Source organism: Phocoena sinus, chromosome 2, assembly GCF_008692025.1.
Source record: "Phocoena sinus isolate mPhoSin1 chromosome 2, mPhoSin1.pri, whole genome shotgun sequence".
In the NCBI taxonomy this organism is placed as follows: Eukaryota; Metazoa; Chordata; class Mammalia; order Artiodactyla; family Phocoenidae; genus Phocoena; species Phocoena sinus.
In genome coordinates this window covers 5,209,048-5,225,403 of record NC_045764.1, presented here as the reverse complement: position 1 = coordinate 5,225,403, position 16,356 = coordinate 5,209,048, and the positions used below count along the sequence as shown (strand labels likewise).

General features: G+C 40.5%; 1 protein-coding gene across 1 annotated transcript in view; it reads right to left on the bottom strand.

Moving 5' to 3' along the window:
- TRDMT1 (tRNA aspartic acid methyltransferase 1) overlaps positions 1–15,699 on the bottom strand; it is a 49,264-nt gene extending 33,565 nt beyond the window's left edge. The window contains 1 exon segment of the mRNA XM_032623683.1: positions 15,576–15,699. Within this exon segment, the coding sequence (XP_032479574.1) occupies positions 15,576–15,639 (64 nt within the window). The 5' untranslated portion in view covers positions 15,640–15,699.
- Positions 15,700–16,356: the final 657 nt, after the last annotated feature.

The following is a 16,356-nucleotide window of genomic DNA, read 5'->3' as shown; positions in this document are numbered from 1 at the left end:
GAAATCATATCATGCATCTTTTCCAACAACAGTGCTATGAGATTAGAAATAAATTACAGGTGAAAAACATAAAAAACATGAACACATGGAGGCTAAACAATATGTTACTAAATAACCAAGAGATCACGGAAGAAATCAAAGAGGAAATCAAAAAATACCTAGAGACAAATGACAATGAAAACATGACAATCCAAAACCTATGGGATGCAACAAAAGCAGTTCTATGAGGGAAGTTTATAGCAATACAATCCTACCTCAGCAAACAAGAAAAATCTCAAATAAAAAATCTAACCTTACACCTAAAGGAACTAGAGAAAGAAGAACAAACAAAACCCAAAGTTAGTAGAAGGAAACAAATCATAAAGATCAGAGCAGAAATAAATGAAATAGAAACAAAGAAAACAAAAGCAAAGATCAATAAAACTAAAAGCTGTTTATTTGAGAAGGTAAACAAAATTGATAAACCTTTAGCCAGACTGATCAAGAAAAAGAGGGAGAGGACTCAAATCAATAAAATTAGAAATGAAAAAGGAGAAATTACAACAGACACCACAGAAATACAAAGCATCATAAGAGACTACTACAAGTGACTCTATGCCAATAAAATGGACAACCTGGAAGAAATGAACACATTCTTAGAAAGGTATAACCTTCCAACACTGAACCAGGAAGAAACAGAAAACATGAACAGGCCAATCACAAGTAATGACATTGAAAGTGTGATTAAAAATCTTCCAACAAACAAAAGTCCAGGAACAGATGGCTTCACAGGTGAATTCTATCAAACATTTAAAGAAGAGCTAACACCCATCCTTCTCAAACTCTTCCAAAAAGCTGCAGAGGAAGGAACACTCCCAAACTCATTCTATGAGGCTGCCATCACCCTGATACCAAAACCAGACAAAGGTACTACAAAAAAAAGAAAATTAGAGACCAATATCACTGATGAATATAGATGCAAAAATTCTCAACAAAATACTAGCAAACAGAATCCAACAACACATTAAAAGGATCATACCTCATGATCAAGTGGGATTTATCCCAGGGATGCAAGGATTCTTCCATATATGCAAGTCAATCGATGTGATACACCATATTAACAAATTGAAGAATAAAAGCCATATGATCATCTCAATAGATGCAGAAAAAGCTTTTGACAAAATTCAACACCCATTTATGACAAAAACACTCCAGAAAGTTGGCATAGAGGGAACCTACCTCAACATAATAAAGGCCATATATGACAAACCCACAGCAAACATCATTCTCAATGGTGAAAAACTGAAAGCATTTCCTCTAAGATCGGGAACAAGACAAGGACGTCCACTCTCGCCACTATTATTCAACATAGTTTTGGAAGTCCCAGCCATGGCAATCAGAGAAGAAAAAGAAATAAAAGGAATCTAAATTGGAAATGAAGAAGTAAAACTGTCACTGTTTGCAGATGACATGATACTATACATAGAGAATCCTAAAGATACTACCAGAAAACTACTAAAGCTAATCAATGAATTTGGTAAAGTTGCAGTATACAAAATTAATGCACAGAAATCTCTTGCATTCCTATACACTAACAAAGAAAGATCAGAAAGAGAAATGAAGGAAACAATCCCATTCACCACTGCTGCAACAAAAAGAATAAATTACCTAGGAATAAACTTACCTAAGGAGGTAAAAGACCTGTACTCAGAATACTGTAAGACACTGATGAAAGAAATCAACGATGATATAAACAGATGGAGAGACATACCATGTTCTTCGACTGGAAAAATCAATAATGTGCAAATGACTATCCTACCCAAAGCAATCTACAGATTCAATGCAATCCCTATCAAATTACCAATAGCATTTTTTTACAGAACTGGAACAAAAAAAACCTTAAAATTTGTATGGAGACACAAAAGACCCTGAATAGCCAAAGCAATCTTAAGGAAAAAAAAACAGAGCTGGAGGAATCAGACTCCCTGACTTCAGACTATACTACAAAGCTACAGTAATCAAGACAGTATAGTACTGGCACAAAAACAGAAATATAGATCAACAGAACAGGATAGAAAGCCCAGAGATAACTCACGCACCTATCGTCATCCAATCTATGAGAAAGGAGGCAAGGATATACAATGGAGAAAAGACAAGTCTCTTCATTAAGCGGTGCTGTGAAAACTGGACAACTACATGTCAAAGAATGAAATTAGAACACTCCCTAACACTATACACAAAAATAAACTCAAAATGGATTAAAGACCTAAATGTAAGACCAGACACTATAAACCTCTTAGAGGAAAACATAGTAAGAACACTCTTTGACATAAATCACAGCAAGATCTTTTTTGACCCACCTCCTAGAGCAATGGAAGTTAAAAACAAAAATAAACAAATGGGACCTAATGAAACTTAAAAGCTTTTGCACAGCAAAAGAAACTATAAACAAGACAAAAAGACAACCTCAGAATGGGAAAAAAATATTTGCAAACGAATCAATGGACAAAGGATTAACCTCCAAAATATATAAACAGTTCATGCAGCTCAATATTAAAAAAAAAAACAACCCAATCAAAAAATGGGCAGAAGACCTAAATAGACATTTCTTCAAAGAAGACATACAGAGGGCCAAGAGGCACATGAAAAGCTGCTCAACATCACTAATTATTAGAGAAATGAAAATCAAAACTACAATGAGGTATCAGCTCACACCAGTTAGAATGGGCATCATCAGAAAATCTACAAACAACAAATGCTGGAGAGGGTGTGGAGAAAAGGGAACCCTCTTGCACTGTTGGTGTGAATGTAAATTGATACAGCCACTACGGAGAACAGTATGGACGTTCCTTAAAAAACTAAAATAGAATTACCATATGACCCAGCAATCCCACTACTGGGCATATACCCAGAGAAAACCATAATTCAAAAAGACACATGCACCCCAATGTTCACTGCAGCTCTATTTACAATAGCCAGGTCATAGAAGCAACCTAAATGCCCATCAACAGACAAATGGATAAAGAAGCTGTCATACATATATACAATGGAATATTACTCAGCCATATAAAGGAATGAAATTGGATCATTTGTAGAGATGTGGATGGACCTAGAGACTGTCATACAGAGTGAAGTCAGAAAGAGAAAAACAAATATCATATATTAACACATATATGTGGAATCTAGAAAAATGGTACAGATGAACGGGTTTGCAAGGCAGAAACAGAGACAGATTTAGAGAACAAACATATGGACACCAAGTGGGAAAAGTTGGGGGGGGGTATACTACAAAGCAACAGTAATCAAGACAGTATGGTACTGGCACAAAAACAGAAAGATAGATCAGTGGAACAGGATAGAAAGCCCAGAGATAAACCCACGCACATATGGACACCTTATCTTTGATAAAGGAGGCAGGAATGTACAGTGGAGAAAGGACAGCCTCTTCAATAAATGGTGCTGGGAAAACTGGACAGGTACATGGAAAAGTATGAGATTAGATCACTCCCTAACACCATACACAAAAATAAGCTCAAAATGGATTAAAGACCTAAATGTAAGGCCAGAAACTATCAAACTCTTAGAGGAAAACATAGGAAGAACACTCTATGACATAAATCACAGCAAGATCCTTTCTGACCCACCTCCTAGAGTAATGGAAATAAAAACAAAAATAAACAAATGGGACCTAATGAAACTTCAAAGCTTTTGCACAGCAAAGGAAACCATAATCAAGACCAAAAGACAACCCTCAGAATGGGAGAAAACATTTGCAAATGAAGCAACTGACAAAGGATTAATCTCCAAAATTTACAAGCAGCTCATGCAGCTCAATAAGAAAAAAACAAACAACCCCATCCAAAAATGGGCAGAAGACCTAAACAGACATTTCTCCAAAGAAGATATACAGAATGCCAACAAACACATGAAAGAATGCTCAACATCATTAATCATTAGAGAAATGCAAATCAAAACTACAATGAGATATCATCTCACACCAGTCAGAATGGCCATCATCAAAAAATCTAGAAACAATTAATGCTGGAGAGGGTGTGGAGAAAAGGGGACACTCTTGCACTGCTGGTGGGAATGTGAATTGGTTCAGCCACTATGGAGAACAGTATGGAGGTTCCTTAAAAAACTACAAATAGAATTACCATATGACCCAGCAATCCCACTACTGGGCATATACCCTGAGAAAACCAAAATTCTAAAAGAGTCATGTACCAAAATGTTCATTGCAGCTCTATTTACAATAGCCCGGAGATGGAAACAACCTAAGCGCCCATCATCGGATGAATGGATAAAGAAGATGTGGCACATATACACAATGGAATATTACTCAGCCTTAAAAAGAAATGAAATTGAGCTATTTGTAATGAGATGGATAGACCTAGAGTCTGTTATACAGAGTGAAGTAAGTCAGAAAGAAAAAGACAAATACCGTATGCTAACACATATATATGGAATTTAAGGGAAAAAAATGTCATGAAGAACCTAGGGGTAAGACAGGAATAAAGACGCAGACCTACTGGAAAACGGACTTGAGGATATGGGGAGGGGGAAGGGTGAGTTTTGACAGGGCGAGAGAGAGTCATGGACATATACACACTAACAAACGTAGTAAGGTAGATAGCTAGGGGGAAGCAGCCACAAGGCACAGGGATATTAGCTCGGGGCTTTGTGACAGCCTGGAGGGGTGGGATGGGGAGAGTGGGAGGGAGGGAGACGCAAGAGGGAAGACATATGGGAACATATGTATATGTATAGCTGATTCACTTTGTTATAAAGCAGAAACTAACACACTATTGTAAAGCAATTATACCCCAATAAAGATGTTAAAAATATATATATATATCGTATTCTCAGTGGGGAGAAAGACTATAAACAAACAATAAACAAAATAGCATGTGGCAGATGGTAAAGGATGCTACGGAGAAAAACAAAGCAGGGAAGAGGGGTAGAGGCATTGCGTGTATGTGTGTGTGTGTGTGTGTGTGTGTATGTGTGTGTGTATTTTTCCCCCCTACTGTTTCACACGTATGACTCTCCCTTCCTCTCCACTTAGAGTCATGGTATCCAACCCCTCCAGACAGCTGCTGGAGCACCTAGATCCCAGGTCCACAGCCTGGTGCTTCATCGGAGTGCAGACACTGCCGAGAAACAGCAACCTGAGGATGAGAGCCAAGCCCCGACCCCCCGGCAGTGTTTCCGGAGGAAGCAAGAGCGGGAGATTCGGGGGCGACACGGAACACGCAGCTCAGGGCCCAGGAGACTGATGAAACAGGACAGAGATGGGGCGGTACAAGCGAAGACGGAGAGGAAGGACGGAATTATAAATACGGCTTGAACGTAGAGCCTATGGAATTTGCTGATGTGAGTGAAAGAGAAGACACAGAGATGACTCCAAGACCTAGGGCTGGGCCCCTGGAAGAAGGGGGATGCCTGTCACTGGGATGAGGAAGGCCGCAAGGGCGGCACGTTTGGGAGGAGTAAGGAGAACAGGAGCTCAGTTTCGCACATCTTTAGAACAAAACGGGGATAACGGGAACACTAATACATCCCGCCACGTAGAAAAACTACAGAGAGGCTTACTTTAGACTTAGTCAAAGCTGTCGATATAATCAGACAGCCCTAGCCCTTCTCATTCACCGGCATCTCCCCGCATCGGGGCCCTCTTGTTGCCCATCAGGCATTTCCCAAGACAGCTGAGGAACGCCATTACACAGGGTGCTAACGGTGCTCCCCTTTTTCGCTAAAAAAAAAAAAAAAGCACACCCCGCTCATATGTGTGAGGAAGTGCTGTTTTAAGCCAAACAGCGTCTTTTTTGCAGGGCTTCTCAACATCTGGGATACATTAATGCGTCCTGAGAATGATTCAAGGGCCAAAGTCATGAGAAGTTTTCTGAACTTACTTAACCATCAAGGCACACCGATTAATTCCTCAGAAGACTGGTGCATAGGATATCAGCCAGGAAGTGGCAACTAATCCAAGAACTCATTTTAATCCTTATTTCGCTTGGCTGGTATTATCCGATCAGTCCTTAGATCCCCTCCTCTCTCTATTTTCATGGCACAATGTTCTCTTGGTTCTACTTCTTGCTCTCTAGTTTTCCTGCTCAGTTTCTCTCCTTGACTATTACAGTAAGTCCCCTACATACAAATCCTCAAGTTGCGAACCTTCAAACATGTGAATGTGCGTTCCCATGTCCGATCACATAAGTTAGTTCACATGTCCGGCGTACACTGTCACGCGCGTGCGTCCTCTACAAGTGGCTGTGCTTTTGTGTACTTTACAGTACTGTATAGAGTACAGTAGTACAGTATCTTTATTTCAAGCCCAGGATGTCCGGAAGCAAGCGTAAAAGTAGAGGTGATGTAGCTGATACTGCTAGGAAGCGCCAAGCGATAACAATGGAAACTGTACTGTAAGATTAAAAATGTTTTCTTTATCTTTTGCGTTTGTTCTTTATGTATTATTTGTGTGAAAAGTATTATAAACCTATTATAGTACTATATAGCCGATTGTGTTAGTTCGGTACCTAGGCTACCTTTGTTGGATTTAACGAACATGCTCTAGGAACCGAACTCGTTCGTATGTAGGGAACTTCCTGTATTTATCTGCCAAGCCACAAAAAAAACAGCACCCTCGGTGTTCCATCTTGTTGGTCCTCTTCTCTGTACACTCGCATATACAGAGAAATAAATCCCCGTCTCCAGTCCTCTCTCCCTCAGCCCAAAATGCACAATTTCCATGAGTCCCAAGGAAAACTCAAACTATGTAACTCTGAAATGGAACCTATTATTTCTCCCCAACCTTGACTGTACCATCTGTTAAATCATCCAAGTCAGAAATCTGGGTACCTAACATCCCAATAACTACCAGGTTTTGCTGCCTTTCAGATATTGTATATCTTGTGAGTAAAAGTCTTCTCCATTTATTGGCTCTGCCTACACTCATCATCTCTCAACAATCACCTCCTAACTGACCACCTTGCCTCTAATCGCCTCACCCCTCCTGTGGTCATAGGGCAAAATTTCTAGAACATAACCCCAACAGGTTCATTAACCTTCCTTCACTAATCAGACTTAGAAGATAAAAATCCAAGCACCTTATCAGGTTATACATGGCATTTCATGATTTGGTAACTTGTAAACACCTTCTACTGTCTTGGAGCATTTATATTGCAATAATATCGTAATACTTGTATGCATCCACATAGACCATGCTATTTCATGCCTGTGTGTCTGTACAGAATTCTCCTTTTGTCTGGTACATATTTTCCCTTTTTTATTCTCTGGAAAACTCCCAATCATCTTTCAAAATCCTGCTTGGTAAAAATATCATAACAAAATTGAACCACAAACGCCAATTATAAAAAAGAATATACCAATGGAAACATACACAAGCCACAAAATTAATACAAATAACAAGCATATGAAAATGTTCAACTTCCTAAGTAACATCATCAGTACTATTTATATATTATGTACCAGGAACCATACTAGCTCTATGCATACATTGTTTCATTAAATCCTAACAAGCCTATAAAGTTAGTATTGTTATCCCAACTTTATCAATAAGGGAATCCAACACAACTACGAGAAAAAAGCTAGTTACAATTAATGTGGGAATAAGAAAAGGAACTAAGATTTACTGAGTACCCACGTTATTTTTCATTCATCAACTGTTTCATTTTACATTCATAATACCCTGTGAGGAGGTATTATATCCATCTCACATACAGGGTACCTGGGCCCAGAAAGTTGAATAATTTTCCAATATTTAGACCGCTAGTATGTGGCAGACCTGTCTTATTCCTAAATAATGGCATTAATTTTATCGCTCAAAGAAACACACGGAGTATTTCAGAAAACACTGGGACAGGTGCCACGAAAACGAACATGAAGTGGATCCAGGCTAGGAAATCTGTTCTCTAGTAGAGAAGGTAAGCTTCCTAGGGAGTCAACAGGGCAAAACGGAATATTCCACTCTCTTCAATGCCCTTCTCTTTTACTCTTCATTTTCATTCCGTATCATCTATAGTAGCTGTAAATGATTCTTTCCTTCACTGACTTATGCCTGTATAATTCAAATCTAGTCTGAAAGCTCTCTGACAACTTCAAACATTTCATAATCAGCTTCTTCTAAAGGCCATTTTTAACAACATGTAATAACTTTCTATAACGTTATGACTTCTGAGAATAGTGGCCCACATTGACTGAGCACTTCCTGTGTTCCAAGCTCTATTTACTGCTTTATTTTTATTCATTCATAATCCCCTTCGAGGTAGGTATTATTATTATCCTCTTATAGAAGAGGACACTGAGGCACCGAAAGCTTCATTCTTCCCCAAGGCCACACAGCTAGGAAGCCCTTCTGACAACAGAACTGCGCTCCTAATGAGAGGCCTCTCCTTGAGCCGCTCCTACATAAACACTGTCCACTGTTACTCTCCCATGGAGACAAATAACAGTGACTTAAGACCAAGCTGCTGTAAAAACAAGCTATCCAATTTCAAATGATTGGACACTACCAAATGACTGCCAGAAAGGGTTTATGTACCAAATATTAAAAAGAATGATTTGCAAAATTTTAAAAAACTATAATGCCTGAAGGATTCCTGAAAGCAGTCGGCAAAGTTAATGTAAAATGGGAGGCATTTACTGCTGTGTCCTCCAAGTTAGTGGTTTCTATTCACTCTAAACTCCTCCCCTATCCTATCCTTTTGCTCTCTTCAGTGGACTTCTCAGTTGACTTCTCTAACTGGCTAATTTGGGAAGAATAAACTGGCCAGGGCTGCTCAGAACCCCCCTCCTCTTGGGAATGCACTACCCACAGGGAACACACATTCTGCTTACTTCTCCAGCCGTGCCCGGAAGGTAAGCTGCCGATTTCTCTGGTTGAACATGAGCTGACCCAATTGGCCTCTTCTCACTAAGCTACATGCTCCAACTCAGCCTTTATTCGTAATAAAAATCATATAGATTTTGATTTCCTATTTGCCTTATTCTTCTGTTTTGTTTCTGTTTTTGTTCAGAATTAAGAAGAGGGGTACTATTTATTGAGCTCCCTAAAAAACCCAATAGATACGTCCTAACACAGAGTAAACTGGTCATCTATTCATTAACATGGGAGAAGTAATTTGGTGTGTGGAATATAGTACCGTAAGTCCGCTACATACGAACGAGTTCCATTCCGAGAGCACATTTGTAAGTCTAATTTGTTAATAAGTCCAGCAAAGTTAGCCTACGTACCCACCTAACACAATCGGCCATATGGTACCATACTGTAATAGGTTTATAATACTTTTCACACAAATAATACATAACAAACAAACACAAAAAATAAAGAAAACATTTTTAATCTTACAGTACAGTTTCCATTGTTATTGCTCGGCGCTTCTTAGCAGTACCAGCTACAACGCCGCTGCTTTTACGCTTGCTTCCACACTTGCTTCCAGACATCCTGGGCCCGAAATAAAGATACTGTACTACTGTACTCTATACAGTCCTGTACAGTAAAGCACACAAACGCACAGCCACTTGTAGAGGATGCACGCACGTGACAGTGTACGCCAGAGACGTGAACTAACTTACCTGATTGGACATGTGAATGCAAGCTTGCACCTTTGAAGGTTTGCAGGTTGGGGACTTACTGTAATAAATACTCTGCAGTGAAGTATGCATTCATTTTTCATCACATAAAAGAAAGGTAATTCTGTCATCCAATGGAAAGCTGGGATGCTCCTCTTTGAATACAAAAAAATTCATTCTACATATTTCTTCCTTGTATTTCAAGTTCAGAGAAAAAACAATCTAGTAACTCCCACAGATACCAAACAACAAATGATACACATTTTTAAACGGGACACATTTTTGCCGTGCTTTACTTTAAATCTGACAGTAAGTCATACAAGAATAACTGTGGGAAAACAGGCATAAAGAGGACATTTTTACAACCTCAAAGGATAAATATAAAAGAAAAAAAGTTAAGCAGTTCAAATTTCAGCCCCTTACAACTGGTGTTTCAAAACTACCCCTGGTGACATTCAGCTCTACATTTCATCATAATGTACTTATCCCATTCAGTTATAAGCACACCAAATCACAAAGTAGTTTGGTAGAATCCCAAGTTGGAATATAAGTCATTGAGAAATAAAGACAAAAGAGATTCAGAAAATGAATAAGTATGACAGGCCTATCCTTTTAACAGAAAATATTAAGGCTGGGTAACTCTTACTAAATATGAATAGGTGTTATGTGGCTAAAACTCAAAACCAACACCTTGAAAGACCTTTCAAAATTATTTGGGAGGGCAAGACGTTTTGCTTTTAAGGCTGTCCCAATAGTTGACTAGATATACAATAGTAATCAGCTAGAGCTTTCCTTTATTCACCACCTTAAACCACATTTTACTCTTTCTCTGACATTATATTTTATGAGAAAAGCAGATTCTTATTTGCTAACCATTCATATCTGCAGGTGTCCTTGCAGGTTCCACTGCTATTTAACTCACGAAACTACTATTTCCACTACTTTCTGAAAAATGTTTTCACTTGGAAGATTCTCTAGCCAAAACTCTACAGGCTATGCAGGCATAAATAATATCAAAGTGGTAATAAGTGGTCCCTGTACAGGGGCAAATATGTATTAAAGAATGCAATGACATTTACTATGCTTGTGGCCATCTAGAATCTTTGCCTACGTTTCCTGTTGTTCAAAATTTTGCCACTTTACGAGTCCCTTCTTCCCAAAACTGAAGTCAGAACTCACTCTCCCAGCTTTCTTAGTCTGGCAATGGGATCTAATGGCCACCAACCAACTGCATTCTCACATAACTTCAATTCAGAAATAGCAATGTAAGAAAGCAAATGAGAAAACTCATCTTTTTTGGTAAGACAGGTGGTAAAGATGCCCCTTTCAGGGCAAAAGTGTGACAGCACTTCTCACCTCCAGTCCCCAGCATTACTGGAGGAAGCTGTGATGTCAGTATGAGGACTCGTGGGGCCGGTGCCCGGAATGTGGTTCGAGTGGTGCCCCCATTCTCTTAACCTGTTTGTTGGGTGTCCTGTAAATTCTGTGGGCTTCCAAATGCCCTTTAAAAATTTTTTTTCTGCTGATGTTAGCTAGAGAGTGGATTCTGTGGTTTGCAACTACGAATTTTGTATCATACAAAAATTTGGACTAAGCAAATTATGCTTTTACCAACGTGACGGTAGAGTGAATACCAATTCAACAATAAACTCAATAGTCTGCTACAGAGAAACCTGTCCAAGTGTGCTTCTGTGCTAGAGGTGGTACAGGAACAAAGAAAAATTCCACAGAACGAGGACTAAGTTAACACATGGACATGCAGATATCAAATAAAGTTAAAAGAAACTTAGAAGATACAGAAGCATCTATGTAGTTACTGCAACAATACAATAGCATGCTGCATATACAGCTAAGGATGAAAAATGTTTACTGATGTATTAAAAGGTCCATTGGGTTTGAAGCAAATCTGTCATGCTGCCAAAGAAATTAAAAATACCTTTGATAACTACCAGAATTCAGTTATGTGAGAGGAAATATTTATAAATCATATACCTCATAAAAGATCAACATCCAGACTATATACAGAACTCACACAACAGAACAACAAAAAAGACCCAATTCCAAGATGAGCAGAGGACTTAGACATTTCTCCAAAGAAGATACACAAATGGCGAGTGAGCACATGAAAACATGTTCAACTTCCTTAGTTATTAGGGAAAATGGAAATCAAAGCACAATGGGATATTTTTTCACACCCATTAGGATGACTATTATCAAAAAAAATAGAAAAAGGGAATAACAAGTCAAGAATGTGGAAATAAAGAAATTGGAAACTTCATGCATTGCCCTTGGGAATATAAAATTGTGCGGCCACTAAAGAAGACAATTTAGTGGTTCTTCAAAAAGTTAAACACAGAGCTACCATATGATCCAGCAATTCTACTCCTCGGTATATATTCAAAAGAACTAAAAACAGGGACTCAGATACACACATATAAACCAATGTTCACAGCAGTATTATTCACAATAGCCAACGGGTGGAAACAACCCACGGGTCCATCAACAGATGAATGGATAAGCAAAATATGGTATATGCATATAATGGAAAATTATTCAACCATAAAAAGGAATGAAGTACTGATACATACTACAACATGCATGAACCTTGAAAACATCACACTAAGTGAAATAAGCCAGACACAAAAGGACAAATATTGTATATTGCAGTTATATAAGGTACCCAGTAAAGACAAATTGGTAGAGACAAAGCAGAATAGTGGTTACCGGGGGCTGGGGGAGAGGAGATGGGGAGTTGTTATTTAGAGAATAGAGTTTCTGTTTTGGGGATGATGAAAAAGTTCTGGAAACAGACAATAGTGATGATTGTACAACACTGTGAATGTAGTACTTAGGCTACCAAATACACTTAAAAATGGTTAAAATGGCACATTTTGTTATGCATATTTTACTGCAGAAAAAATTCAGTCATAAACCTTATCTGGGAATTTGCCAAAGTTTAAATTCAGTATTATTCCTGTTGGCTGCTTCTTATTATTTAAGATATAGATTCAATTAGTGGATCTAACTAGAAAAATGGCAACGTAGATAGCATGGTTAAGAGGTCGGGTTAAGAGACCTAGGTTACAGGGACTTCCCTGGTGGTCCAGTGGTTAAGACTCTGGCTTCAACTAAGATCCCACATGCCACGTGGGCAAAAAATTTTAAAACTTTTTTTAATTAAAAAAACAAAGAGAGACCTAGGTTATAATACTGCCTCTACCATTAACTAGCTTATTACATACTTAAAACAGGGCCTGACATAATTGTTGCAGTTAATCGGCATTGTTATTAGTTTGTATTATTATATAAAAAACCCCATGGAAAACAGCAATGCATTTTATTACAGAAAAATTTTAAACTTTGGCACATCAAATAAATGAACATTGGGGCTTCCCTGGTGGCGCAGTGGTTGAGAGTCCGCCTGCCGATGCAGGGGACGCGGGTTCGTGCCCCGGTCCGGGAGGATCCCACATGCCGCGGAGTGGCTGGGCACGTGAGACACGGCCGCTGGGCCTGCGCGTCCGGAGCCTGTGCTCCGCAACGGGAGAGGCCACAACAGTGAGAGGCCCGCGTAACCCAAAAATAATAATAATAAAATAAATGAACATTGGAAGAGAAGCGTGCAGAGTGATTAAGACGCAATATCCCTAATACGTACGTCGACCTCAAACCAAAAGATGAGAGAGAGCCCAGGTAGAGAGGCAGCAGGAAGGCTACTCTGAATCACAGGGTCAGTCAAGGCAGGCTCCTCTGAACGAAGCCATGGAAGATGGAATGCAGCTGCAGTGGAAAAGTCTACAGTTAAAGCACTCTGGGGGGAGACAACAGCAAAAGCAAAGGCCAGAACATAACAGGAACTTAGAGAGTTTGAGAAACACAGAGAAAGGAGACCTGCAAGCCTGGAAAAGAGAAGCAGGGGAGAGATAAGGTTGAAGAGGTGGACAAAAGCCAGATCTCACAGGCCTACTAAGAAGAGGGGGCTGTGATTCTAACCTCAGAGGGAAACCACTGAAGCAGAGTGACACGATCCAGTTTACTGGGTAAGAGATCACTTTGTTGCTATGTGGAGAAAGGATGGAGTAGGAAAGCAGAGTGGAAGCAGTTGGGAAGGAGGCAGGGAAGCAGCTGGGAAACTAGTTTTAATAATTTAAGTGAAAGATGATATAGCTTAGATTCGAGATGGTAGCAGTAGTAATAGAAATATGTGTACAAATTCAGGTTGCATTGGCTAGTACGAGGGAAAATATCTAACTAATTAACCCCCCAAAAGATGCAGATTAAAATTATACAATTTCCCCTATCAAATTCACAAAGGTTAAAAATGGATAATACAAACCCTGAGGAATATGTAGTTTGAGGAGGCACTCAGAAACCTCTGAGAAGCAATTTGCTACATTATCAAAAGTCTTTAAAAATTCTCATAATTTTTGACTTAGTACCTAGCACACAGTCTTTTATTAATTAATTTGACTTCTAGAAAACACACTAAAGAGAAAAATCAAGGTTTATGCTGAATAATTAATTGCAGCACATTTATACTTGCAAAAAAATGGGGGGAAATATCGAACATTCAACACTTAAGGAGTAGCTGAATTATAGCTTGTGATAAAGCACTACATAACCATTAAAATCATGTTCATTAAGGGGTTTCAAGATATGGAGAAAATGCTGACATTATACAATCCTAGAAAATTAACTAAGAGAGCAAATAAAGTTTTGTTTTGTTTTCCTACTGGGAAATTTTGGTATGTGAACTGAACATAGAGAGCCATCAAATAATTGGTAGGCAAGAAAAATTTAATAATCACTAACCACTTCTAGAATCAAAATTCAATAATATATGCTCAGAAAATGTATGTGCTCAACTCATTACATACTGTCCGTGTCTTACGGTATTGGTCTCTTGTTATCTTTGGTACTAAAAAAAAGGAAGCAGGTAAGTTTCAGTTTTGCGGTTGTCATAGTAATTTAAGAATAAACATGTGTGTTCCAAATCTATTTGTCACTCTATACCTCCAGTGCCTAGCACAGTACCTGGAACATAAGAGGAGCTCAATAAATATTTTTGAGTGAATGTCACTGAAAATAAACCTTGCAGTTCCAACTTAGGACCAAAGAAATTTTAAAACCTCAACATGGAAAAGATACATAAAATCCTGACAATATTTTATAATATTGTGAGTGGCTACAAGGTACCAGGCAATATTAAAGGTTTTACCCACTTTTTCTTTAATCCCCATAATTCTCCATCTCTGAATTACTTTTCACGTTGTGAAACCAGGAAACAGGCTCAAAAATGTTAAGGTCACACTGCAACTAAGTTTGAACTCAGGGCTTCTGGCGCCTAAATGTACCCAGACATGAAGTAACAAGACAAGATGTTTCTTTTCAATGATCAGAACTGACCGGGATTTTCCTCCAGGCTTCCCCTACAGTTCTGCTGAGTGTTCACTAACTTCTATGTGGCACTGTCGTTATCCCGTTGAAGATTCGTCCCTCACCTGCAGAACCCAGCCCAGTGACCTCCCCTCCCCCGCTGTGACCTCCTCGAGGGTGGAGGACCTAGTTTCCACGCCGCTGGTGACAGCCATACCGAATTGGGGATTGGCACAGGGCAGGGGGCTCACCCCTCCCCCTTTGGCGGTACCGTTTTGGTTTGACTTTACATCCAAGCCTTGCGGATCTGGACTCACAAACTGGGTCCTGGCAGGTGCCCCGCCCGCCCTTCGGACCAGGCTCGTGGCTGGAGGGAGGGAGTCTCCGCCCGCAGGGGCGGCTGGGGCGCCGAGCCGACGGTTTCTATGACAACCGAGCAACTCCCCCCCCCCGCGCGCGCACACACACACACACACACACACACACAGACACACACACACACACACACACACAGTTTCCCCTGCAGTCTCCGCCCCTAGTGTCTCGCCGCTCCGCCCCTCCCAGGAGCCCGAGCTCTGACCGCCAACAACGCGCGAGGGAGGAGGCGCCCTGTGCCCTCTTACCTCTCAGCGCCTGGTGCATACCCCCAATGCCGCTGTACAGCTCCAGGACCCGCAGGGGCTCCATCCCACCCCGCCGCCGCCGCCGCCGCCGCCGCCTCGGAACTAGGCCTGCCGGTCCCGCGGCTCCTCCTTCCCCCCGGCAGCGCCGCTTCCTCGCCTTTGGTTCCGCCGCTTTTCAGTACCACCCCCCCCCCCCCGCCCCCAACCGCGCCGCGCCCTCCTCTTAAAAGCTCAGGCTCACGGCTTCACAGGACAGCGCGGGCCCGGGGCTGGCAGAGATTAGCAGGTGAACAAAGGGCAGAAAGCACCAAGGCCTCCCAAGTGAATGGCAGCCACTCCTTGGCCTGATTTACGCTCCATCTTCCTTTTAAGGTGTATTCAGGAGCCTTGGGAGGGATAAAGAAAATCTGGGGCTCAGTAGAGGGGCGAAATCTGCCTTTGCCTCAAAGTGAATTAACACGGGTTAGAATCCAGAAAAACTTATTTTTCAGGCATGCTGCTTTTCTGTCCCTTGGAAGCCTAAAGCGTCCAAACCTTTCTTCCATTAGCCTTGAGCACGTACCGCGTGCCTGGTGTTGGGCCTTAGCTTGAGTGATGGAGGTACATCAGCCTCTCGCCCAGAGAACGTGCCAGAGTTACAAGTGCAAGAAGTCAGCACACGTGCCCCCAGAGATCTGGTGTGAACTAACACAGAGGACGCCTGCTTAATTGTTAGCGAGGTTCATTCTGTTTTAGCTTGGAAAATACCCCCAAGATTGGATATGCTGTTCATAAAACTATT